At 48.4% G+C, this 27,265-nt stretch overlaps 1 protein-coding gene across 16 annotated transcripts in view; it reads right to left on the reverse strand.

Moving 5' to 3' along the window:
- The window catches only part of CPAMD8 (C3 and PZP like alpha-2-macroglobulin domain containing 8), a 99,528-nt gene that overhangs the window by 40,847 nt on the left and 31,416 nt on the right, over window positions 1-27,265 (reverse strand). For 15 of the 16 annotated variants that reach the window (XR_012331041.1, XR_012331040.1, XR_012331042.1 and 12 more), the window contains 9 exons: window positions 24,942-25,125; window positions 23,469-23,641; window positions 22,734-22,883; window positions 22,201-22,362; window positions 20,563-20,705; window positions 17,102-17,164; window positions 6,379-6,610; window positions 1,296-1,449; window positions 749-879 (listed from right to left, as the gene is read on the reverse strand). Coding sequence is in view for 11 of the 16 variants with exons in the window: in XM_073803011.1 (XP_073659112.1) it covers window positions 749-879; window positions 1,296-1,449; window positions 6,379-6,610; window positions 17,102-17,164; window positions 20,563-20,705; window positions 22,201-22,362; window positions 22,734-22,883; window positions 23,469-23,641; window positions 24,942-25,125 (1,392 nt within the window). In the remaining 5 variants the exon portion in view is untranslated. The remainder of the gene's footprint in view (window positions 1-748; window positions 880-1,295; window positions 1,450-6,378; window positions 6,611-17,101; window positions 17,165-20,562; window positions 20,706-22,200; window positions 22,363-22,733; window positions 22,884-23,468; window positions 23,642-24,941; window positions 25,126-27,265) is intronic. The other variant, XM_073803016.1, reaches the window with a different exon arrangement.

Here is a 27,265-nt window from a genome sequence, read left to right on the forward strand (position 1 = left end):
CGGGGCCACTGTGAGGAGATTCAGTGGGGCTGCTGTGTGCTCTCCATGCAGCACTAAACAGGAGTCTCTCCACGGCTCTGGGCTCTGATACATCTGAGCAGCCCAAAAAAGATGGGGCATTGCTGCTGCTACAAGCCCAGCACTGTGAAGCGCCGTGTGCATTCTCCAACCTTCCCCATGCTATGGGGTGAGTGTGAGCATCCCAGTCTTACAGAGCAGAGTCGGAATAACAAGACACTCGCTGAGCCCCATGCGTAAGTGGCAGATCCCAGATTCACAGCTCGGGGATGGGTCGGGGGGCGGAGGTGGGGGTGGAGGGCAGGGGGGTGGGGGTGGGCGCGGTGGTCTGGGCGCCCCTGCTGGAGGCTCCGTGTCCTTCCCACACGGCCATTCCAAGGACAACCCTCTGAATGATGGGTCACAGTCCCTACAATTGCCTGTTGACAAACGGACAGCCAGGAGACAGAGGCACACCACCCTCCAGGGTGATCAAGCCGGGGGTCAGGAGGACACTTCCCTGCAGCCCATGTGAGTCCCAAATCACTTCACCAAAGCCTGCTCTGCTCCTTGGAGAGGAGATGGATGCCGCAGTCCTCCAGCAAGGCAGCCCCGTCACCTGCCCCAAGCCCCAAAGCAGGACTCATGGGGGCTGCCCTGGCCCTGGCTTGGGAAGGGACCACACTCTCCGGCCCCAACCTCACTGTTGAGGTAATCAGGCCAAGTGCCTCGAGTGAGGACATAGGCTTACCTCAACCATCACACCGCGCCGGATGTGATCCCTCCCAATGGGGACCCTCCTGTCAGCGTAATTCTCCTCCGGGGTTCTGATCGACTTCCCATCCCGGCAGCAGCTCGTTTCTCTGTAAGCCAGGGCTTTGGCTGCGGAGATTTGAGTACTCGGTGCTGGCTCTCAGAACAGGTCCCTATCCGGCGCTGTTCTATACCCCACCCTTGTCCCAGGCTTCCCAGGTGTGCATGCACACATACGTGTGTGTATGTGCATATGCGCGTGTGTGCACGGTGTAGGCTGGATGTGTGTGCACGCATATGTACGCATGTGTGCAAGTGTGCGTGCATGTGTGTGCTACCTCGGTTTGGCATCTTAAGAGACTGGCTTCCCCCAGGTGAGGCCCCCTACCTCCTGATCATTCCCTCTGGCCTGCATCCCCAGCAGCTGTCTTGCCCCTTGATCTCACCTTCTGCCCCGCTGACCCTTCACCCGTGCCTGGACTCTGCACCTGAACCCCTTGGCGGCCTGGAGAGTGGAGTTGCCCAAAGAAGCACATGACCCTCACCTGTGATGTTGCTGAGGCCCAGGTCGCCAAAGGACAGAACCACCCAGGAGGGTTCCATCTCCCCGGGGACCACACACGTCTTCTTGGTCAGATGGCGTTTGCCAGGATGTCCGACAAATTGGATGCCCTTGGGAACTGAGATCTTCACGTAGACCTGGAGAGTGTGGCAAGAACCATGGTGCCCGGAATCCGTGTGCCCTCCCAGCACACCCCACTGCCCACTGCACTCCGTCCACCCTGGCAGCCTTTCCCCCAAAGCCACGCTCTCTTTGGGAGGCTCTCTTTCCATTTCTAATCAGAACAAACTACTTACCATTGTCCTGCTGGGAGCCCCCTCCTTCCCTCAGCCCCCTGAACGCTCACTGGTCCAGCTCTCCCTTGGGACCAAGGTCAATTCAAGGGCTGTCTCTCTGGCCAAGCATGGGAAAGAGGGGCCACACCACATGCAGGCCCCGCAGGGAACTTCATCTGACCCTTTCTCCAACCACTGAGGTCCACCGAGTCATAATAGAGTTTGGTGTGCACACGTGTGTGTCATGTGTGTGCTGTGCATGCATGCGTCTCTGTGTGCACACCTATGTGTGTAGGCGTAGCATTACACGATGTGTGAGTGCACGCGAGTGAAGGCAAGTGTCTGCACACATGTGCAAGCATGGCTCTCTACACGTGTGCTCGTGCACACCATGTCTCCGTGTGCATGTTGTGTACGTGTGTGTGTGTTTATAACCCTCCATCTACAACAGGCTCTTTGCTCCCCATGCATTTGTCCAACCAGCACATATGCAGCACCTGGTGGGTTCAGGAGCCCTGCTAGGAGCTCAAGAAACAGATCTGAACAGACAAGAGCGACCCCTGGGCCTCAGAGGCTCGACGTGCCTCAGTCACACACACACGCAGGTGTGCACAAGGAAGCTTTACAGTGGCAAGTGTGACAGTGTCTGAATCCTGCCCAAGGGCAGGCCCAGTAGCACCTGAATGAGAACGGTTGGTGCAGGGTGCTTTGGGGACTCCCCCATTCCCCTCGAGACAGCATTCTTCTAGAAAGTTCTTCCAGGGAGGAAAGAAGAAATTCAAGCGTCAAGCATCGGTGAGATACATTTTCCAGGTGCTGGATGGAACCCATTGTCCAGGCTGAGGGGTCTGGATGTGCCTGTTTTCCTGGAACCTCAGGAAGAGCACATGGAGGTGGGGGGCCGGGGGGCGGGGAGAGCGGTTCCTGAAATTGATGTGTGGTGATCCCTGGACACACCTGCTGCCCGGCAGGGCTTCCTTCTTCCCGCTGACAAGCCAACCACCAGTGCTTGCTAGGAGCTGAAATGGGCACCTGGGGGGCCTGCCTGCAGTTCAGGAGGGAGCCTCCCTTGGGGGCCACCCTGTGATTAGGGACCACCCTACATTTATTCTGGCTTTCTGAAACTAGGGTCCTATTCCTCCTAGGCATAAACTACATAAAAAGCATGAATGATAAAGGTTCTGGGTTTGGGGGCACCTTTATCCCAGCTGACTGCCCTGAGCCCCTCACATGTCCTCCTTGGCCCCCTCCAGGCCACCGCGTGGCCACTGCGTGGTTCTCACTCAGTGGCTCTCACTCAGATTACTGCACAAGCGTCCCCCTTCTCTCCTGCTTTTCCAACCAGACCCTAAAGCCCAGCCAGATTGTGTCACGGTCAGTTTCTGGGACAGGCCAAGCTGCCTCCTGCCTGTCCCTTGCATATACTATTCCCTCTTCCAGGAATGCCCTTCCAGGGCTGGTGCCCAGCTTAAGCATCGCCCAAAGACTTCGGCGTTCAGAGAAGCCACCCCCTCCTCAGGGCCTCCCTGGCTTCCTGTAGACACTTAATTCTTTTTTTTTTTTTTTTCTGGCCGCACTGTGTGGCACGGCTTGCGGGATCTTAGCTCCCCAACCAGGAATGAAACCTCTGCCCCCTGCAGTGGAAGCGCAGAATCCTAACCACTCGACGGCTGGGCAATTCCCGACACCTAATTCTAACACAGGTCTGCCCCTCACTCCCTGGGGGACCTTGAACATACGATGATGCTTCTCTGAGCTTCCCAAGCGGGAATGATTCCATCACAGCCCCTCCTTCCTCAGCCCACGTGGGCACTTGCTAATGATACAGTTAAAATCATCCACCCGGCACTGGGCACAGAGATGCGTGCCCCAGAACACCGAGTTAGTGGCATCAGAGCTCCAGGTGAGCTTAGGCAGACCCCACGTCCTGAGCATTGGGGTCTTCAGATTCCCACAGAGCCTGGCACGCATCAGGTATCGGGCGATAGCTTTTGAGTGAATGAATTCGAATCACTCACATCTTGCACACAGGAATTCCTTTCTGGTGGCCTCTGGGTGTTTCATTTCTATTCCAGACCTGCACTGACCCCTTTTTGTTTCACTTGGAATTTTCTTTTCATTAAAGACCCAAGACAGAAGTTCCTGTGTGACAGTACATTACGTGTGGCTCAAATAAGCATCGGGGAGTCAAATGCAAATACCAGCCTCAAACCCGGACTGTGCCAGGCAGAAGGCAATGGGAGGGGTCCTTTACTGGCCTCAGGGCCAGCATACGGCATTCTGAACAACACGTTCTTGGGTAGATGTAATCAGTCAGCAGAGGTATAGAATTTGCGAAGGAAAAAGGGAGTAAATGATTTCATGGAACTCAAGGTCAGCCTCTGAGCTGAGACTCAGAGACTCGGAACACTGCTGTCTCCACTCTGGGCCAGGCTCAGAAATGATCACAGACATAGCCGAGGGGGCAGGGGGTGAGGGTAGATCTCTCACACCCAGATAAGGAAACTGAGACAAAGTGGGCTGGTGAATGGAAACAGCAAGCTGAAGTCCAAAGGGTCGTCTGGGGGATGCTGAGACAGGTATGCGCTGGGACTACAGCTGTGCCGCGGGGGATCCGCCACCTCCACTCAGGACCTCCACCCCCAGCAGCCTCGCTGCCCTTCAGGTGGCAAATTCCAATCACTCCCTGGCCAGAAGGCCTTGTTTTTCAAGAAAAGCCAGAAATCTGGGCGGGGGGTGGATAAAATCTCTTGGTTTCCAGTGTCTTTGGCCTGGGGCTGCCCCTCCCATCTCTGCCCTTGGTGGGGAATGTGCCGGCAGCCTTGAGGGGGGCAGGTGCACACACAAGGGCAGGGCCAGGACAAGGTTAGCAGGCTCCCCCCGGCTGGCTGGGGTGAGGCTGAGACCTGTAGCCTGACCTCCAGGCCAAGCTGTGGAAAGCAGGCTTGCTCCCAGCTAGACCCCTGGCCCTGCACCCCACTCACTCCTCCATTTGCAGCCTCGGCTCCCAGCTCCCACTCCTGAGGGCTGCCCGTAACTCTGGGAGCCCACCTCCTCTCTCTTCCTGCCACCCCCCAGCTGACATCCAGGCTGAAATGGTGCAAAAGGATTACAAAGGCAGGGGAGGAGGGTGCCCCTGCCCTCCTGCAGCCGCACTGGTGCTCAGGCCCCAAACACCCCTTCCCTATCCTACCCCCACCTGACCCTGGTCCTCGCGGCTCCCTCCACATTGCCTGCCATCCCTCCTCCTCATGAGGGTCTGAAATCCCCAAGCCCACCTCCTTGGGGTAGCTGTTACCGGTTGAATTGTGTCTCCCAGGAAGATATGTTGAAATCCTAACCCCCCCCACGCCGTACCTATAAATGTGACCTCATTTGGAACTACGGTCTCTGCAGACGTCATCAAGTTCCAATGAGGTCATTAGGGTAGACCCTAATCCAATAAAACAGGGACTCTTCTCAGAGGAAATTTGGACACAGAGATAACAAGAGAAGTCACCCTGGGGCCCCTTGATGAGATAAGGCGACAGCTCTGTGACCCCACCTAGGTCGGGTCTACCAGCCCCTTGCCAGCCTGAAGAAGCTACAGAAGACAGACTCTGTCGCCCTTTATCCTCCCAGTAAAGATTTCTTGGGGTTCACGTCTCTCAGGGGGGATTTGAGGTAGGAGGTAGAGGGGCCCCTGGGCTGGACAGCTGGTGTTTGCCAAGTGGAGTAAAATTGGAGCTTTTTTTCCCTAGACACTCCAAGGCCAAAGTTAAAGGCAGGAGCTGAGCTCTGCTGGAGTAAAGAGATAAGACGACCGTTCCTGAGACCAAGGAGACCTCCCTGACTACACATGCGCAGAAAGGCTCCTAGGGGGTCAAAAAGGAGGGGGTGCCACCCCACAATAGGTGATGCCAAACCTCCCACAGGCCTCTGTGCTAGAATCCGTCTTGGCAAAAAGATACGCAAGCATGTTGGAGCGGGTCCTAGGGCAGGTCAGATGTGGGAAGAGAAGGTGCTGACGACTGGCCAAAGGTAAACAAAGGCCGGGAAGAACTGCCCTGTAGAAATGATTTAACCGTCCCTCTACTGCACTCCTTCTCATTAGGGAGGATGCCCACACCCTTCCTTTCTGGGTGTGTACTTCTGCCTTGCTTCTGTCTTAAATAAACAACAGTCTCTCTGTGTGTTCTCCCACTTGCTGTGCTGTGTCTCTCATCATAAACTTCACCTGTTTATGCAGGTTTTGCCTCTTTGAGAAATTCATTTTTCAAACAGAGCAAGAGCCAGGAGAACTTTGCTTCTAGCCTCTGGCCCCTGGTGGTCTAGTGGCTAGGATTCCTGGTTTTCATCCAGGCTACCCAGGTCCAATTCCTGGGCAGAGAACTAAGACCCTGCTTCAAGACCGCTTGCTGGTGTCTCTCCGAGATCACCTGACTCCATGCCGTTCCATATGATACTCACCCTCCCACACCCCTGCAGGGTCAGGAGTCAACGACTTCGCCACATCCGTCACCCTCTAACCCCGCCATGCACACACTCCCACCCCCAACCTGCCCGGGTGTAGACAGCTGGTGAAGGAGAAGCTGACTCATCCAGCCTCTGCCTCACTAATATCTCAGATGCTGTCCCCCACGGCCCTCCAGGATGACCCCATGCCGCCCTGCCTGCCCCACATCCCAGGTTCTGTGCCCCTCCAACCCCTCCCCCCAGGAGGACCCCACCTCCCTCTGCTTCCTGCCATTAGGGATGCCACCCCTCTCCCCCATAATGGGAAAGGCCGTGTATGGAGGGCGGGTTCGGTACCTCGACGCAGGTGTCCATGTAGTTGTAGATGCTGAGCGGGATCTTGGCCTGCTCCCCGCGGACCACGTTGGGGGGCAGGGTGAAGTCGACAAAGAAGGGCTTGAAGGTCTTCAGCAGAGTGGGCTCCGCAATGCCCAGGCCCCTCTCGGCAGACAGACCCACTGCCTCACCCACCCAGCTGGTGATGGAGTCGGGGACCTGCACGCTGAGTGTGTCCTCGCCTGATGGATCACTGTGGAAAGATGGACAAGCGTGTGCTCTTCTCCACGGCCGTGCCGCAAGCGGCCAGGCGGGAACAGAGGAGTCCAGCCGTACGGCCTTGGGCCCCAGGGTGGCGCCCCCCGCAACTGCCCCGGCAGCTTGGAAATAAGCATTCAAGGCACCCCACAGCGTGTGACAGGAGAAAGTCATCCCTCGGCCCTGACTCGCCCTAATCGGAAACATGAGTGTCTCTCACGACAGCTGTGATCACAGGACCATTCACAACATGGGTTCAGAGAGGCAAACTCTGGCAGTGTGTGCTCTGCCCAGTTTAGGGGAGAAAGACACTGAATCAAGGGGACTGGTCACTTAGAGCATACTTGTGTGTCTCCCAGAAAGACATGTCCAAGCCCTAACCCCTGGTAACCTGTGAATGGGACATTATTTGGAAATAGGGTCTTTGCAGATGCCACTAGTTAAGATGAAGCCACACTGGAGTAGACTGGGCCCTAATCCAATGACAGGTGTCCTTAGAAGAGGAGGGAAATTCAGACACAGAGAGAAGAAGGCCAGGCGAAGATGGAGGCAGAGACTGGAGTGATGCAGCCACAAGCCAAGGAATGCCTGCCTGTGGGGGACACCCACACTTCCTGGCCTGGCATCCTTGTCCCATACACTCCTGCGGAGCCCAGTTCCCTGTTAAGGGCGTATGTGTGATTTTTCAGGCCTGCCCACAGGCCTGCAGGTCTCACGGGGTGGGAGTAGGGTAGGGAGGTGAGGGGTGCGTGTGCACTGGGGTCTCTGAGGGGAGCTGCAGCCAAGGACTCAGGGCCCCTGGCTGGCCCTGCTCTTTTCATGTTTGCATTCCCGGCCCAGAATTTCCATTCCCAGGTCTCTTTAGCATAAGGGACCATGGGCAGAGGTTTTCTTCAGACACCTCTGCCAAGGCCTCTTTATGGTCAGAAGGAAACACTGAAGACATCCCTCCCCAGTTGGAGTACTTTCCCACTCCTAACTCTCTCCCCTGTCCACCCCCAACCCCACCCCATGGTCCATAAAGCTGCTGGAGCCTCTTGTTCAGGGCTCCCTCCAAGTGAGATGACCCCTATGTCTTGGCGGATCCACCTGACAGTGGGCCATTCTGTGGGGAACAGAACAGGGGGGGACATACACAGAACACTCTACCCAACAACGACAATGGAACACACATTCTTCTGAAGTGCACTTGGGGTATTTTCCAGGACAGACCCATACATTAAGCTACAAACTAAGCCTCAGTGGGCTTAAAAAGAGAGGGAGCATACAAAGTCCCCTCTCTGACCACAATAAGATGAATGAAGTTAGAAATCAACAAGAGAAGGAAAGCTGGAAAATTTACAAATGTGTGGAAATTAACACATTCTTAAACAGCAAAGGATCAAAGAAGAGATCACAAAGGAAATTAAAAAGTACTTAGAACTCCCTCTTGCTAGAGCACTGGAATCACAACTAACTGCTGAACAATCATGGACAGGAAGACACTGGAACTCACTAAAAAAGATACCCCACATCCTAAGACAAAGGAGAGGCTGCAATGAGACGGTAGGACGGCTGCAATCACAATAAAATCAAATCCCCTAACTGCTGGGTGGACGACTCACAAACTGGAGAACACTTATACCACAGAAGCCCACCCACTGGAGTGAAGGTCCTGAGCACCACATCAGGCTTCCCAACCTGGGGTCCAGCAACAGGAATTCCCAGAGAATCAGACTTCGAAAGCTAGCAGGATTTGATTGCAGAACTTCAACAGGACTGGGCGAAACAGCGGCTCCACTCTTGAAGGGCACATACAAAGTGTGTGCATTAGGACCCAGGGGGAAGGAGCAGTGACCCCATAGGAGACTGAACCAGACCTACCTGCTAGTGTTGAAGGGTCTTCTGCAGAGGAGGGGGTGGGCGGCTGTGGCTCACCGCGGGACAAGGACACTGGCAGCAGAAGTTATGGGAAGTACTCATTGGTGTGAGCCCTCCCGGGGTCCTCCATCAGCCCCACCAAAGAGCCTGTAGGCTCCAGTGCTGGGTCGCCTCAGGCCAAACAACCAACAGCGAGGGAACACAGCCCCACCCATCAGCAGACAAGTGGATTAAAGTTTTACTGAGCTCTGCCCACCAGAGCAACACCTGGCTCTACCCATCACCAGTCCCTCCCATCAGGAAGCTTGCACGAGCCTCTTAGATAGCTTCAACCACCAGAGGGCAGACAGCAGACACAAGAAGGACTACAATCCTGCAGCCTGTGGAAGGAAAACCACAATCACAGAAAGATAGACAAGATGAAAAGGCAGAGGATTATGTCCCAGATGAAGGAACAAGATAAAACCCCAGAAAAACAACTAAAAGAAGTGGAGATAGTCAACCTTCCAGAAAAAGAATTCAGAACAATGACAGTGAAGATGATCCAGGACCTCGGAAAAAGAATGGAGGCAAAGATCGAGAAGATGAAAGAAATGTTTAACAAAGACCTAGAAAAATTAAAGAACAAACAAACAGAGATGAACAATACAATAACTGAAATGAAAACTACCCTAGAAGGGATCAATAGCAGAATAACTGAGGCAGAAGAACGGATAAGTGACCTGGAAGACAGAATGGTGGAATTCACTGCTGTGGAACAGACTAAAGAAAAAAGAATGAAAAGAAATGAAGACAGCCTAAGAGACCTCTGGGACAACATTCACATTATAGGGGTCCCAGAAGGAGAAGAGACAGACAAAGGACCCGAGAAAATATTTGAAGAGATTATAGTCAAAAACTTCCCTAACACGGGAAAGGAAATAGCCACCCAGGTCCAGGAAGTGCAGAGAGTCCCAGGCAGGATAAACCCAAGGAGAAACACGCCGAGACACATAGTAATCAAACTGAGAAAAATTAAGGACAAAGGAAAATTATTAAAAGCAACAAGGGAAAAATGACAAATAACATACAAGGGAACTCCATAAGGTTAACAGCTGATTTCTCAGCAGAAACTCTACAAGCCAGAAGGGAGTGGCATGATATATTTAAAGTGATGAAAGGGAAGAAACTACAACCAAGACTACTCTACCCGGCAAAGATCTCATTCAGGTTTGACAGAGAAATCAAAAGCTTTACAGACAAACAAAAGATAAGAGCACTCAGCACCACCAAACCAGCTCTACGACAAATGCTAAAGGAACTTCTCTAAGTGGGAAACACAAGAGAAGAAAAGGACCTAGAAAAACAAACCCATAACAATTAAGAAAATGGAAATAGGAACATACATGTCGATAATTACCTTAAACGTGAATGGATTAAATGCTCCAACCAAAAGACACAGGTTCACTGAATGAATACAAAAACAAGACCCATACACATGCTGTCTACAAGAGACCCACTTCAGACCTAGGGACACATACAGACCGAAAGTGAGGGGATGGAAAAAGATATTCCACACAAATGGAAATCAAAAGAAAGCTGGAGCAGCAATACTCATATCAGATAAAACAGACTTTAAAATAAAGAATGTTGGGGCTTCCCTGGTGGTGCAGTGGTTGAGAGTCCGCCTGCCGATGCAGGGGACACGGGTTCGTGCCCCGGTCCGGGAAGATCCCACGTGCCGCGGAGTGGCTGGGCCTGTGAGCCATGGCCGCTGAGCCTGCGCGTCCGGAGCCTGTGCTCCGCAACGGGAGAGGCCACAACAGTGAGAGGCCCGCGTACCACAAAAAAAAAAAAAAAAAAAAGAATGTAACAAGAGACAAGGAAGGGCACTACATAATGATCAAGGGATCAATCCAAGAAGAAGATATAACAATTATAAATATATAGGAGCACCTCAATACATAAGGCAAATGCTAAGAGCTATAAAAGAGGAAATCGACAGTAACCCAATAATAGTGGGGGAGTTTAACACCGCACTTACACCAATGGACAGCTCATCCAGACAGAAAATTAATAAGGAAACACAAGCTTTAAATGACACAGTAGACCAGATAGATTTAATTGATATTTATAGGACATTCCACCCAAATACAGAAGATTACATTTTCTTCTCAAGTGCACACGGAACATTCTCCAGGACAGATCACATCTTGGGTCACAAATCAAGCCTTGGTAAAGTTAAGAAAATTGAAATCATATCAAGCATCATTTCTGACCACAACACTATGAGATTAGAAATCAATTACAGGGAAAAAATGTAAAAAACCACAAACACATGGAGGCTAAACAATACGTTACTAAATAACCAAGAGATCACTGAAGAAATCAAAGAGGAAATCAAAAAATACCTAGAGACAAATGACAATGAAAACACGATGATCCAAAACCTATGGGATGCAGCAAAAGCAGTTCTAAGTGGGAAGTTTATAGCAATACAATCCTACCTCAAGAAAAAACAAAAAATCTCAAATAAACAGGCTAAACTTACACCTAAAGGAACTAGAGGAAGAACAACAAACAAAACCCCAAAGTCAGTAGAAGGAAAGAAATCATAAAGATCAGAGCAGAAATAAATGAAATAGAAACAAAGAAAACAATAGCAAAGATCAATAAAACTAAAAGTTGGTTCTTTGAGAAGATAAACAAAATTGATAAACCTTTAGCCAGACTCATCAAGATAAACAGGGAGAGGACTCAAATCAATAATATTAGAAATGAAAAAGGAGAAGTTACAATGGACACCACAGAAATACAAAGCATCCTAAGAGACTACTATAAGCAACTCTATGCCAATAAAATGGACAACCTGGAAAAAATGGACAAATTCTTAGAAAGGTATAAGCTTCCAAGATTGAACCAGGAAGAAATAGAAAATATGACCAGACCAATCACACATAATGAAATTGAAACTGGGATTAAAAATATTCCAACAAACAAAAGCCCAGGACCAGATGGCTTCACAGGTGAATTCTATCAAACATTTAGAGAAGAGCTAACACCCATTCTTCTCAAACTCTTCCAAAATATTGCAGAGGAAGGAACACTTCCAAACTCATTCTATGAGGCCACCATCACCCTGATACCAAAACCAGACAAAGAGACTACAAAAAAAGAAAATTACAGACCAATATCACTGATGAATATAGATGCAAAAATCCTCAACAAAATACTAGCAAACAGAATCCAACAACACATTAAAAGGATCATACACCATGACCAAGTGGGATTTATCCCAAGGATGCAAGGATTCCTCAATATACGCAAATCAATCTATGTGATACACCATATTAACAGACTGAAGAATAAAAACCATATGATCATCTCAATAGATGCAGAAAAAGCTTTTGACAAAATTCAACACCCATTTATGATAAAAACTCTCCAGAAAGTGGGCATAGAGGGAACTTACCTCAACATAATAAAGGCCATATATGACAAACCCACAGCAAACATCATTCTCAATAGTGAAAAACTGAAAGCATTTCCTGTAAAATCAGGAACAAGACAAGGATTTCCACTCTCGCCACTATTATTCAACATAATTTTGGAAGTCCTAGCCATGGCCATCAGAGAAGAAAAAGAAATAAAAGGAATCCAAATTGGAAAAGAAGAAGTAAAACTGTCACTGTTTGCAGATGACATGATACTATACATAGATAATCCTAAAGATGCCACCAGAAAACTACTAGAGCTAATCAATGAATTTGGTAAAGTTGCAGGATACAAAATTAATGCACAGAAATCTCTTGCATTCCTATACACTAACAATGAAAGATCAGAAAGAGAAACTAAGGAAACAATCTCATTCACCATTGCAACAAAAAGAATAAAATATGTAGGAATAAACCTAAGGAGGTAAAAGACCTGTACTCAGAAAACTATCAGACACTGATGAAAGAAATCAAAGATGACACAAACAGATGGAGAGCTAGACCATGTTCTTGGATTGGAGGAATCAATTTTGTGAAAATGACTATACTACCCAAAGCAATCTACAGATTCAATGCAATCCCTATCAAATTACCAATGGCATTTTTTACAGAACTAGAACAAAAAATCTTAAAATTTGTATGGAGACGCAAAAGACCCCGAAGAGCCAAAGCAATCTTGAGGGAAAAAAACCGTGCTGGATGAATCAGACTCCCTGACTTCAGACTATACTACAAAGCTACAGTAATCAAGACAACATGGTACTAGCACAAAAACAGAAATATAGATCAATGGAACAGGATAGAAAGCCCAGAGATAAACCCATGCACCTATGGTCACCTTATGTTTGATAAAGGAGGCAAGAATATACAATGGAGAAAAGACAGCCTCTTCAATAAGTGGTTCTGGGAAATCTGGACAGCTACGTGTAAGAGAATGAACTTAGAACACTCCCTAACACCATACACAAAAATAAACTCAAAACGGATTAAAGGCCTAGCTGTAAGACCAGACACTATAAAACTCTTAGAGGAAAACATAGGCAGAATACGCTATGACATAAATCACAGCAAGATCCTTTTTGACCCACCTCCTAGAGTAATGGAAAAACAAAAATAAACAAATGGGACCTAATGAAACTTAAAAGCTTTTGCACAGCAAAGGAAACCATAAACAAGACCAAAAGACAACCCTCAGAATGGGAGAAAATATTTGCAAATGAAGCAACTGACAAAGGATTAATCTCCAAAATTTACAGCCAATGCAGCTCAATATCAAAAAAAGAAACAACCCAATCCAAAAATGGGCAGAAGACCTAAATAAACATTTCTCCAAAGAAGATATACAGATTGCCAACAAACACATGAAAGGATGCTCAACATCATTAATCATCAGAGAAATGCAAATCGAAACTACAATGAGGTATCACCTCACACCGGTCAGAATGGTCATCATCAAAAAATCTACAAACAATAAATGCTGGAAAGGGTGTGGAGAAAAGGGAACCCTCTTGCACTGCTGGTGGGAATGTAAATTGATACAGCCACTATGGAGAACAGTATGGGGGTTCCTTAAAAAAACTAAACCTAGAATTACCATATGAACCAGCAATCCCACTACTGGGCATATACCCAGAGAAAACCATTATTCAGAAAGACATATGCACTCCAATGTTCATTGCAGCACTATTTACAATAGCCAGGTCATGGAAGCAACCTAAATGCCCATCGACAGACAAATGGATAAAGAAGGTGTGGTACGTATATACAATGGAATATTACTCAGCCATAAAAAGGAACGAAATTGGGTCATTTGTAGAGACGTGGATGGACCTAGAGACTGTCATACAGAGTGAAGTAAGTCAGAGAGAGAAAAACAAATACTGCATATTAATGCATATATGTGGAATCTAGAAAAATGGCACAGATGAACCGGTTTGCAAGGCAGAAATTGAGACACAGATGTAGAGAACAAACGTATGGACACCAAGTGGGGAAAACAGGGTGGGTGGTGGTGGTGGTGGGATGAATTGGGATATTGGGATTGACATATATACACTAATATATATAAAATAGATAGCTAGTAAGAACCTGCTGTATAAAATAAATAAAATAAAATTCAAAAAGAAAAAGAAATGTTTTTGCAAAGATAAATGATATGTCAAAAATTAACTGTTATACTTTGCTACTCAAATTATCTCTGGATTTGAAAGAAATTTTTTTAAATCTCTGCAAAAAGAAAAAGAAAAAAAGGACTTAGAGATGAATGAAAACAAAAGCACAACACACCAAAACTCACAGGATGCATCAAAAGCAGTATTAAGGGGGAAATTCATAGCTGTAAATGCTTACATTAAAAAATAAGATCTCAAATAAACAGCCTAACTTTGTAGCTTAAAGAACTTGAAAAACGAAAACAGAGATCTAATAATAAAGCAGAAATAATAAAGATTATAGCAGAAATAAACAAAACAAAGAATACAAAAATAATAGAGAGGGACTTTCCTCGTGGTCCAGTGGTTAGGACTCTGCGCTCCCAATGCAGGGGGTCCAGGTTCGATCCCTTGTCAGGGAACTAGATCCCGCATGCTGCAACTGAAAGGATCCCACATGGTGCAATGAAGATCTCGCATACCACAACTAAGACATGGCATAGCCAAATAAATTAACTAATTAATTAATTTTTTTAAAAAAAAGAAAAATAACAGAGAAAATCAATGAAACCAAAAGTTGGTTCTTTGAAAAGATTAATAAAATTAACAAACCTTTAGCTAGATGATCTAAGAAAAAAGAGAAAAGACTTAAATTACTAAAATCCAAAATGAAAGTGGGGACATTACTACCGATTCCACGGAAATAAAAAACGATTTTAAGAGACTACTATGAACTACTGTACACCAACAACTTGGATAATCTAGATGAATGGACAAATTCTTAGAAACACAAAACCTACCAAGACTGAATCACAAGGAAATAACAAATGTGAATAGGTCTCTAACAAGTAAGGAGATTGAATCAGCAATCAAAATCTTCCCAAAAAGGGAAGCTCTGGATGTGATGGCTTCGCTGGTAAATTCTATCCAACATTTAAAGAAGAACCCTTGTGCACTGTTGGTGGGAATGTAAAATGGTGCAACCACTGTGGAAAACAATATGGTGAATTCTCAAAAAATTAAACACAGAATTACCATATGATCCAGCAACTCCACGTCTGGGTATATACCCAAAAGAATTGAAAGCAGGGTCTCGAAGTGATATTTGCACATCCATATTCACAGAAGGGTTATTCATAATAACCAAAAGGTGGAAGCAACCTAAGTGTCCACCAAAGGACGAATGCATACACGAAATGTGGTCCACCCATACAACGGAATGCTATTCAGGCTTAAAAAGAAAGCAAATTTTCATACATGCCACAACAAGGATGAACCATGAGGACACCATGCTAAGTGAAATGAGCCAGTCACAAAAGGACAAATACTATATGATTCCACGTACATGAGGTCCTTAGAGCAGTAAGATTCACAGAGACAAAAAGTAGAAGAGTGGACGCTAGGGGGCTGAGGGGAGGGAGGATTGGGGAGTTAGTATTTAATGGGGACATAGTTTCAGTTTTGCAAGAGGAAAGGAGTTTTGGAGACGGAGGGTGGCGATGGCAGCACAACAATACGAATGCACTTATTACCACTGAACCGCACACCTAAAAATGGTTAAGGTGGTCAATTTTATGTTACGTGTATTTTACCAATTTTAAAAATTAGAAAAGAAAAAAAAAAAAAAAGAGCTGACGAGTCCTTGCCTGGGCCCAGCAAGAACCTCCTCCTTGGTCTCAGATCTGTACTCTCTGACTCATCCTTGCTCCAGCCAACAGAGGGAGAGAGACCGTCTCAAATCCCAAATGCCTCCCAGCAACCCTCTGTGGCTCTCCACACCCCCACCACAGACCACACGGCCGTCACACTCCCTGCCTCGTCCTCTTGGCCCCACCTGCCTCATCCCAACCATGTGAAAATCACCAGCCTCTCCCAAGCCCCAACTCTTGCCCATGCTGGTCCTGCCTCCTGGATCCCCTTCCCCCCTTCTTGTTTATTTATCCTGTGGGACCCAGCTTGGGCTCCACCTGCCCTGGGAGTCTTTCTAGCTTCCCCAAAGGGTCCCTCTACTTCCTCCCAAGCCCTCCATGAGAACACTGGCCCTACTGAAGCATGAAGCCCTTGGAGGCATAAAACATAAATTCTACGCGTGAGGGGACCCTATCTGCCTTGATCAAGATGCCATCCCTGGCACCAAAAACACTACCCAGCACCCAAAACATCACCCAGTACACAGAAAATAGATACATTTTTACTCTCCGTACATCTCTGATGATGGACTGACAGCCCATCTTAAATCTGGACTCCCAGAACAAAATGCAGTAATCAGCTTCTGTTCTGACCAGCGGGGAAGACTGCCCATAATGAGGACAAGCACATCCGTGAAAGCGGCCTGAGGAACCCCCAGCTGAGTGCTTGGCTCTGTGCTGAGCATGTGCCACGGCATCTCATGCCAAGAAGGGGACCCCAGCTCAGCAGTCGGTCCACCCGCTGGCCAATCCACTAGCCCCAGGGTCTGAACTTTCATGCCTAACTGGTTTCCCAGGGCAAGTCACCACTACCTTCTGACACTAAGCATTGAAAGAAAAAAGCCAACTGCATCTGGCAGGAATTTAGCACAGCACTGCTGCTTCAAGGCGAACTAAAAGAGAAAACAATGTAGAAAGGAAATGTGCTGAGAGAAGCAGCCTGTTTTGCGGGCAGGAGCCTGAGTCCCCTGAGGAACGAGGAGGGGGTGGGTGGGTGGAATTGAGTTCATGTTCCAGGGAACTGTAATCATTTTAATGAGCTCGTTATATAAACAGAGCGGATAGAGTTACCCCAAGAGGGAGTTGTTAAGAAGCATGAAGCCCTCAAATTTCATATTTCATAGGCAGATGTCTGAGGCTACAGAGGGATTTGGGGCTGACTTCATAGCTTTGAGTTTTATGTGTTAGAAAAGGATGCCCAATGTCTTACTCAGATGTTGGTGTCAGATCTCCAGGCAAACCGACTGGGAACCATCTTTCATGAGTGCCTCTGAGTCAGCCCACAAAGGCAGCAAAGGAAAGAAATCATACTTACCTGATGTTGAGACAGTGCCAAATCCACGTTTCAGGGAAGTAGGTCCTTTTCTTCTTCTCTGCTCTATGAAAAAAAATTTTTTTTAAAAAAAGAAATGATTAAAGTTTCACGGACGTAACTTAATTCTGTTACCTGGCAGGTTAACATTCTACTTGATTAGCCTATAACATGTTAAGTTTCTTACCCAGCAGCTTCATATTCTACACGTTTTAATTCTCTGACCTGGATAGGTTAGTATTCTACTCTAATAGGACACAATGTGTTAATTCTTTCACCTGGCAGGGTTAACATTCTACTTGATTAGGACTAGTACGAGCGAGGCATCAAAGGCTTGACAGAGGCTTCTTAAAATGACAGTGGTGCCTCTCATCCTGAACTTAGAAGGTAAGAAGGGCCACAGGGACCACCCCATGTCCTCTCCTTTGTTAATTTCCCTCCCTGGGTTTGCCATGTTTTTCTGCATCATTACATAGAGCTCTCCTATCCCCTCTCCCCCTTCCTCTGTGCTTTCTTTTTTTTTTTTAGTTTTTTTTTAATTGAAGTATAGTTGACTTACGACATTGTGTCAGTTTAGTTTCTGAAGTACAGCAAAGTGATTCAGTTACACGTATATACATTCTTTCATGTGCTTTCATTCTTGGTTTATCCTCAGAAACCTCACAGCCCACCTTCCTCAGGGGCTGTCCTATTCTTTTTTTTTTTTTCTTTTCCTTTTTACAGTCTTTATTGAATTTGTTACAATATTGCTTCTGTTTTATGTTTTGGTTTTTGGGCCCCGAGGCAGGTAGGATCTTAGCTCCCCAACCAGGGATTGAACCTGCACCCCCTTCAGTGGAAGGCAAAGTCTTAACCACTGGACTGCCAAGGAAGTCCAGGGACTGTCCTATTCTTTAAAAAATAATATTAATAAGCCCTACTTGACATCTGGCAAAACTTCTCAAGATTAGAAATGCTCACATCTCTTTCAACCTGAGGTTACCTCTCCCAGGGATGAACCCTGAAATTAACCACAGACACATGTGCAAAGACAGACAATGGTGTGGCTCACTGCAGCACTGTGAGAAATAACAAACATCGTCTGGTTAATCAAATGACAGTACATTCACACCGTGGAATATTACGTGTCAGTGAAAAAGGGTGAGGTAAGTATATATGTACTGGTATGAAATGGTCTCTAAGGTTTATCGCTGACTTTAAAAAGGAAGACACAGAACAGTATTATAGTATTCTCCCACTGCGTTGTTTTTTTTTTTAAAAAATCCTTGTGTATACACAGAAAATTTCTAGAAGGATATCTAAGGAATTATTGACCATTATTGCCTCTTAGAAGGGAGCGGAGGATCTGGAGGTGGGAGGGAGACTTCCATTTCATTATATACCCCTTCATACTCTTTGAAAAATAATGTAACCACATGCATATGGTTACGAAAAATGTCCTTCAGAATAAGGATGCATTATCCAATGACAAAAAGGCACAAACACTTGCTTTTTAAGGCATTTCTTATGCCTTTCTGCATTGGGATTTACAATTCCCTTTGAGGTTTTGGGTTTCGAGGTTGCCTGCATATCCACTTCAGGCCAAGCTCTCAGGAGGCACGCACATGGGAGGCTCCAGGCTTCCAGAGTAGTGTCTGGCTGAAGGATGCTCAGGGGCCAATATTCCACCTCCTCACTCAACCACATCTCAGAAGTGCCTTCGTGTGCGTCCAAAGTACCATAGGGGGAGCCTGGTCTGCCTATGCCCTGATGTGGAGTTTGGAAACGAGGACCCCTGTGGGCCTGTTAAATGTGTGACTTGGGCAGGAAGAACCTAGGGGATCCAGGTATCCAGAAACCACTGCAGAGGAGACTGGGGGGACTGGGAAGGTTCCCAATCTGGGCAGAGAGGGCTTGAAAGAAGAAGAGGGTTTTCATGGACAGGCCTGCCAGGGTGGGACATCCTCTGGGCCACATCTGGCTCAGAACAAGGGCTAAGGAGTCTGGGTGCCACCCTCAAGGTCTCCAAAGAGACCCAGATGCTGGGGCACTGCTGACCACACTGACCCCATCCCTGGCCCACTTGGTTCTGTGCTTCTCATTTAATGAGTTGGCAGGAAAGGGTACATCCAAGGCCTGCCTCCTCTTTCCCAGCCTACACACCCCTAAATTCACGGAGAGTGAAAAGGCAAGGTCTTCAAAACACCCTACCCCTCCCCAAGCTGGCTGGAGTTGAGGAGTTAGTGGGAGAGGCAGAGAATGAAGAAGGTGGGAAAGAAGACAGGTGGGGGATGGGGGAGCAGAAGGGAGGGAACAAAGGGAAAGACAGGAGAGAACAGGAAACACTACCTCCTGTGAAACAAAGGTTTCCATGAGACCAGAGACAAAGCCACAAATCTAAGGGGGAGATGTGAACTCCTCTCTCTCAGTAATTGACAAGTTAGCAAACAAAGAAACAAAATGAGCAAGGATATGGAGGGTTTGGGCACCATCTACCATAGACTTGACCAAAAGTACTCATAGAGAATCCTATACCCAATGACAGGAGCTTGGACATTCTTTTCAAGTAGATATGAGCATTTACAAAAACAGACCATGTACCACATAGCCCGTCTCCAAAATAAAAACCAGATGATGGGTATCATACAGACTATGTTTGTTGACCATAGTGGATATCATACAGACCATGTTCTCTGGCCATGATGCACATCTGACACAAATTTATAAAACACATAAAATTATAATAATTTTAAAAATCACTTGAAAATTGAAAACACCTCTGGGTAAGTCACTTGCCACATCTGGGCAAATCAATTTTTCCGCTAGTAAGAATCTATTTGGAAGCCAGCAATAATGGAAACACTTCATAGCACAACTTGGGTGCAGCCAAAGCAACACTCTGAGGCTTAAACATTTGATTTAAAATAAGAAAGACTGAAAAGTAATTACTTGGTGTCTAACTCCAAAAGGTAAAGAGTTGGAGGGGAAGGGGGAAGAGACAGGAACAGAAGGAAGGAGGAAATGGTGGGAGGAAGAAGAAAGGGTAATAGAGAGAATTTTCTAAGCAGAGTCTCTGGGAGTGGGAGGATCAAGCCACAGTTTCCCACCCTGCCCCAATTTGTCTGTCCCTAGGCAGATCTGCTCCCCTGTTACACCTTCCTTCTCTTCTGCACCCCCAACCCCCAATTCCATGCACTTGGATGGGTCCAAGGACTAGGGGGAGCAGGGCCAAAGTGCTCAGTGCCCCAGCACACTAGGCCATTGGTGAGTCTGGCCCCAAGGAGACACTGGGCAATGTCTGAAGACATTTTTGGTTGTCACAACTGGGGGTAGGGGCGGGGGGTTACTGGCATCTGGTTGGTGGAGACCAGGGATGCCACTCAACACCCTATAGTGCGTGGGACAGCCTCACTGCAGAAAATGATCCAGTCCCAAATGTCAACAGTATGAGTTTAGACAACCCTACTCGAGGCAGTGACAATTACCTGGGGGGTTGTCTGGAGGACACTGCTGCCATCAGGCTCCCTGTGTGGGGCTGGAAGGCAGGGACAGCCTCATCAGTGTACAGGCCGCCGTCTTGCCGGTGGTTCAGGCTCACCAGGTCTGTCATCACCACCAGTCCTGTTTCCTAGGCAACAGATAATGCCCAGACCCACAGTGGGGAAGTGGACATTGTAGTCCCAGAGGTCACTGCCCCAACATCACTGCTGCGTAGCCCTGAGGGAGTCAGTCCTCTCTCCAGGCTTGGTGACACGGACTAAGGGGGTCATGGGACCCAGTAACCATCCAGGGCAGAGCAGAGGGGAGGCCAGCGCGTTTGTGGTCTAGGCACAAAAGGCCACATCTTGTATGATTCCATTTATATGAGACGTCCAACACCACAGGCAGATCAATGGTTGCCAGGTGCTGGGGGAGGGTGGGTGTGGAGTGACTGCTAATGGTGACAGGTCTCCTTCTGGGGTGATGGAAATGTTCTGGAACTAGACAGAGGTGCTGGTTTGCACAGCACTGTGAACGTACTAAATGCCACTGAATTGTTCACTTTAAAATGGGTTAATTTTCTGCTATGTGAATTTCACCTCTATTTAAAACAAATCAATTGGCGCAGTGCCTAATCCGGACCAAGAGCCAATGACTGTGGGCTGCAGTTATTACTGTTATAATATAGGGACTTCCCTGGTGGTCCAGTGGTTAAGACTTCACCTTCCAGTGTAGGGGGTGTGGGTTTGATCTCTGGTCGGGGAGGTAAGATTCCACGTGCCTCACGACCAAAACACATAAAACAGAAGCAGTTGTAACAAATTCAATAAAGACTTTAAAAAAATGGTCCACATCAAAAAAATTCTTTAATAAAAAAATGATATATATGTCTATATATTGGTATATATATTTGATACAGCAAAATGTTAACTGTGGGATCCAAGTGGTGGATCCACAGGTGTTCGCTAATTCGTTCAACGTTTCTGTATGTTTGAAAATGTTCCATAATCAAAATGGGAGGAAAAGGATGCCTGTTATTTATTTTAATTTGTTTTGGCCATGCCGCAGGGCTTGCAGGATCTTAGTTCCCCGACCAGGGATTGAACCCAGGCACCAGCAGTGAAAGCACAGAGTCCTAACCACTGGACCACCAGAGGATTCCCAAGGATGCCTTTTAAATGATTTAAAACCTAGGATGAAAAGTGCTCTCATGCATTTGAGTGGAGACCGCCAGCATGCTAAAGTGGGCTAGAATGACATTTGTGAGTATTGCGTCTCCAGCAGCTCCCTGGTCCCCGGAGCCAGGAAGGAAGGGGACAGATTTGAGCTATAAATGTCAGCAAGGGACCTGAGAACACGGCACCTGCACCCATAGTGTAGGTTTTCCTTCCACCAAAGCACTTTCATCATCATTGCTCCAGAACAAGTTCAAGTTATCAACGGATACTCATTCTGCTCTCGTCCGTTTTGCAAATTGGGAGGGTCCACATATGAGCTTCCACTGGGGAGAATCAAAAAAGATTCTGCAATGCTAAAAGTTTGGAAACTTCCACCCCAACCCATCTCTGTACCCCGAGACCCTTTGTTTCAAAGGAAAAGGAGCTCAGAAGGGGGCGGTGGGGTCCAAGACCACCTCTCCTTACGGCAAAGGCAAACCCGGAGTCCTTGGTGACACCCCAGGGCCACAGGAAGATGGAGGAGCGCCGGCGTCGTCGGGCCATCAGCCCAGCCCACCAGAAGGGTCCATCCTCCCTGGACACCCCAAAAGCATCAGAAACATCGTAATCTTCCAATTCCCGGAAAACCTACAAACAAAGGGGAGCAGGAACTGGTCAACTGAGGGTTTCTTTTCAACCCAAACTGGCCTGGCATGCTCCCATCTCAACCTCCTCTCAATGTATCACTTGGAACCAATCTTAGGAGACAGGAGTTGGTGGCATTAACCCATTTTTAAGATGGGAAGCGTGGGGCTGAAGAGGTGGGACCCGGACAACGTGACATTGGATTTGACTCCAAGATCTTTTAACTGCACCCTAACAGCGACAAGGATGGGGTTTGCTGAGAATGAACCCAGTGAAGAGAGACAATCTGGATTTATACGGGGTTTTTCAGTTATTGGAAAGGAAGAGACGTCCGTGAAGATGCTGGAGCCCAGTGCCCAAGGGCCCCCGCTCACCTGGGTGGGAGTCAGCCGAAACCCAGACCTGAGCAAGTAGATGCTCTTGTCAACCGCAGCTACACACACGCAACTGCCCCTTGCAGCCCTGACCCGCAGATCGACGACTTCCCCGGGTTGGGTCTCATTTGCTGAATATGTCAGTGAAACCTGGACCCAAACACAGCAGAAAACTCGGGAGCTTGACCAAACTCTCCAGACCCACCCACCCACCCACCCTCTCTGCCCTCCGAGAAGAGTCGGTCCTCGCCAGCTCAGCTGGGACCCTGGCTTTGCTGCCCAGATGAGGAAAAGGATGGGAGGCTGAATGACGGGAACCAGGCTGGCGCAACTGGTACATTCTGTGCAGAAGATGGGAGGGGAGAAGAGAGGTGGGGAGATGGGCGGTGACAGAGGACATGTTGCAGCCAGTTTTGGAGGGCGCAGGGAGAGGACGCGGGGGGCGGAGCCCGTTTGGGGGGACGTGAGTGGAGCCCAGCAGGGACAGAGAACAGCTGACCACTTTTCCTGTGTGTAATGAATCCCCATCTGGGTGAGTTTTGGAGGATCTCCAGTAAAGACGCAGCTTAGGATCCTGAAGGTAGGGCAACCCTTAAAGTCCTGCCTGTCGTACTATGTGACGTCTGAGTGGCAGCTGTGTGCAGTCTACCCCAGCCCCGACACCCTGGAGCCCTCAGCCCTGAGGACTCTTGCCCATCGCCTCTCCCTCCCCCAGTTTGGTACCCGATGCTCTACCTGGTTTTCAAAGAAGGTCTCAACAGCAAACTGGAGGCTGTCAGCCACCCCTTCTCCATTCTCCCTGACGTAGAAGGCCAGCAGGCGGCCGAGGGGGACCATGCTGGGGGTCACGGTCAGCCGGAGAGAGGTCACGCACACACTGACCTCTGCTGCTGGGGCTGGAGAGGGCTCTTAGACAAGTCAAAGGTGGGGAGAGACATGAAAGCTCAGCATCCCACAGTAGAACCACCGATGCCCCAGTTGCTCTGGGGGTTACATAGGGGGTGGCGCGAAGAGATGGCAGCCCAGGGCTGGCCCAGGGCAACTACTCCATGGATACTCACACCCCCTGTTATTTCACCCAGAAGGGAAGATAAACCCAAGAGGATGTGGACGCACAATGTCCAAAGCACCATTCAGGCCAGTGGTTCTCAACCATGGCAATGCTACTCCCCAGGGGGCATTGGTAATTTTGGTTGTCGCAACTTGGGGGTGTTACTGGCATCTAGTGGGTGGAGGCCAGGGATGCTATCCAACACCCTACAATGCACAGGACGGCCCCACAGAGAATAATCCGGCCCCAAACATCAGTAGTGTGGAGGATGAGAAACTGACGTGGATGAGAGAGACCCTGTCTGACGTCCTGTCTGCCTGTCTGCCCGCCTTCCTATCCATCATCCATCCATCCATCCGTCCAATTATCCACCCATCCATCCATCCATGACTCTATCTAACCATCCATCTATCAATTTATCTATTGATTCTATTTATAAAGCCATCTCTTTATCGACCCACCTATCCATGACTCTATCCATTCATCAACTTATCTATTGATAATTCTATCTATGAATCTGTCTCCCTATCTATCTATCTATCTATCTATCTATCTCAGTGATTCACACCCAGGCGTCACTTTTCCCCCTAGAGACATTGGTGATACCTGGAGACATTTTCGGTTGTCATACTGTGTGTAGGGGGGTTGCCACTGGCATCTAGTGGGGGGAGACCAGGGATGTCGCTCAGCAGCCTACAGTGCACAGCACAGGCCCCATAACAAAGAATATCCTGCAAGTGTCCACAGTCCCTAGTTAGGGGATCCTGCTTGAGGCAGAAGGGCTGTGAAGAGGAGGAGGCTGGGGAGACCCAGGGGAGGAGGTGGGTCTTGTGAGGAACATGTGGAAAAGAAGGACCCCTACATGGGGAATCAGTCTGGGCAAAGGCGGAAGGGGCCTGGCAGATGGCAACCTGGCACAGCATGGGCCTGTGCAGGGGCCCAGCCCATGGCAGCCTCAAGAAGCGCTGCCTCCAACAGCTGGTCACTGCCCAACCTCCTGGCCCCAACCCGGTCTTGCCTGGGACGTGTGCCCTCCACCCTGAGGCAGGCCCCCCCCTCCTGGCTGCACCCTGCCTACTCCTCCTTGCTGGGGCGCCCACCCCAGTCTCAATGGTTCAGAAGGAATATAGGAACCTCCAGCCCGTGGCCTAGCTCACCTGTCTCAGAAAGGTGCGTTAAGCGGATGGGCTTCTCCGGGGCTGCCCGTTTGCTTCTCTGCTGGGTGATGTGGGCAGGCTGCTGGCCCGAGAGCACAATGTTGCCCCTCGCAGCCACCTCATAGTACAGAGTGAAATTGCAGGGACACGTGGACTTCACTGGGAAATGGGCATCCTCCCCGACCTGTGGGAGACATGGAGCATGGGGAGCCATGCCTGACATCCACAGCCCAGCACCAGTGCCACAGCCTACCCTAGGGAGAAGGCCACTGTGGGGCCACAGGGAGGCCAAGAAAGCTGAGGGAGGAGCACTGGCTTCAGAGCTGAGTGCTCAGCATCCGGTCCTGGCTGTGGCCACATCGCCATGGCAACCTCAGCTGATGCTCTGTAAATGGGGCTGTGCTGCGGATGAACCGTGATAAGGGTATGGAAAACTCTCCGTGAGTGCAATGTAGTAAGGATCTGAACCTAGCCTAAGAGAGGTCTGGCCTTTGTCCCCTGCTCCTGGAAGGTGATCTTTAAGGCCTTGAAATGTCCTGCCTGATGAGTCTTTGTGTATCTGGGATCTGGGGCCACACCAGATACTAACAATATAACTTACGGTAGGGACATTGGGCCACACTATATCAGTTTGACCTCTGGAGGGGCTGAGACTAGGGTCGGCCAGGCAGGTGGTTAGCCATGTCTATGTGACTAACCTCCACTAAAAACCCTGGACACTGAGGCCCGGGTGAACACCCCTGGTTGGCAGTACACCATGCATGTAGTCACACATTGTTGCCAGCAAGGCCACACTGTCCTTGACTCTATGGGGGGAGGACAACTGGAAGTTCACATTCAGAACTCGCCTGGCCCCTGCCTTATGATCCTCTTGCCTTGCCTGTTTTTAATCTGTATCTTTCACTGTATTAAACTGTAACTGATTCTAACAGCTTTCAGGGATTCTGTGACTCCCTCCAGAGATTAAAGAAACTGAAAGTGGTTTGGTGACCCCCCCAAATTCTGCAGTTGATGGGGGATGGTCTTGGGGACTATTCCCTAACTCCACAGGCACCAGTGCAGGCAATGGGCTGGAACCTCTCATTGGATATACACTTGATGAGGTGGGTTCTATCACAATCCCCAAGTTTCCAGAGGGGATTTGATCCCTTCCCAACATCAGTGAGTGGTGGGGACAGGATTCAAAGCCCAAAGGGCTGAAGCCAGAGCCCCATGCTTAACCTCCACGCTGCCCTCATTCCCTGTGTTACAGCTGAGGTCTCCCAGGTCCTGTGAGCTCCCCAAGAGCTTGGAGTGTGACCATTTCCAACACTGATGTTACAGGCTGCATGAGAAGTCATCCTCTGGACTTTTGCCCCAGAGGTTCCCTCCTCTGCCCCATGTTTTACAATCCATGACTCTCCCCAAACATCTGGGCCACCCTGAATGCCCAGAGGAGGGTAATCTGAGGTGGTGAGTATCATTCTCACTGTGGGTCCTTGGGCAAGTCATTTCACCTCTCTGATCCTCAGTTTCCCCATTTGTAAAATAAGGTTATATCTCCTGGACAGAAGGTCCTGAGGATCCAATGAAATGATGAACGTATCATTCTCAACATCACACCTGTTCACTGTGGGTGGTTAATAAATGTCATTCTACTTCCCACTGAAGACAAGAACCCACCCGTTTAAGGAGCTGATCCAAAGGTACTCACTCCCACAGCCAAATCTGGGAAACTGGAGTAGCAGAAAGAAGAATGAACTCTTCAAGAGTGTCAAGGTCATGAAAGACAAGGAAAGACCAAGAAACCATCAGACTGGAGGACACGAAATGCAGTGTGAGATCCTGCATGGGATCCTGGACCGAGAAAAGCAGGTGCCTGGAAAAACTAGGGAAATGCAAATAAAGTCCGGGGTTTAGTTATGTCCAGTGCTGATGTCTTAGTTTTGACAAATGTGTCATGGTCTCATAAGATGGTAACATCAGGGGGAAGCCTAACGAAGCGCCAGTGGCCTTTTTTGTCCAAGTGCAAAAGCTGATCCTAAAATTCGCACGGAAATGCAAAGGATCCAGGATAACCAAAACAATCTCGACAAAGAACAAGGTTGTAGGACTCACGCTTGCCAATTTCAAAACTTACTACAAAGCTACAGTATCAAAACAGTGTGGTATTGGTATAAGGACAGACATATAGATCAATAGGCTAGAACTCAGAGTCCAGAAATAAACATCTGTGGCAAACTGATTCTCATCAAGGGTGCCAAGACCTTTTGAAGGGGAAAGAACAGTCTTTTCAACAGATGATTCTGGAACAACTGGATCTCCACATTCAGAAGAATGAAGTT

This window comes from Tursiops truncatus, chromosome 3, assembly GCF_011762595.2.
Source record: "Tursiops truncatus isolate mTurTru1 chromosome 3, mTurTru1.mat.Y, whole genome shotgun sequence".
NCBI classification, from domain to species: Eukaryota; Metazoa; Chordata; class Mammalia; order Artiodactyla; family Delphinidae; genus Tursiops; species Tursiops truncatus.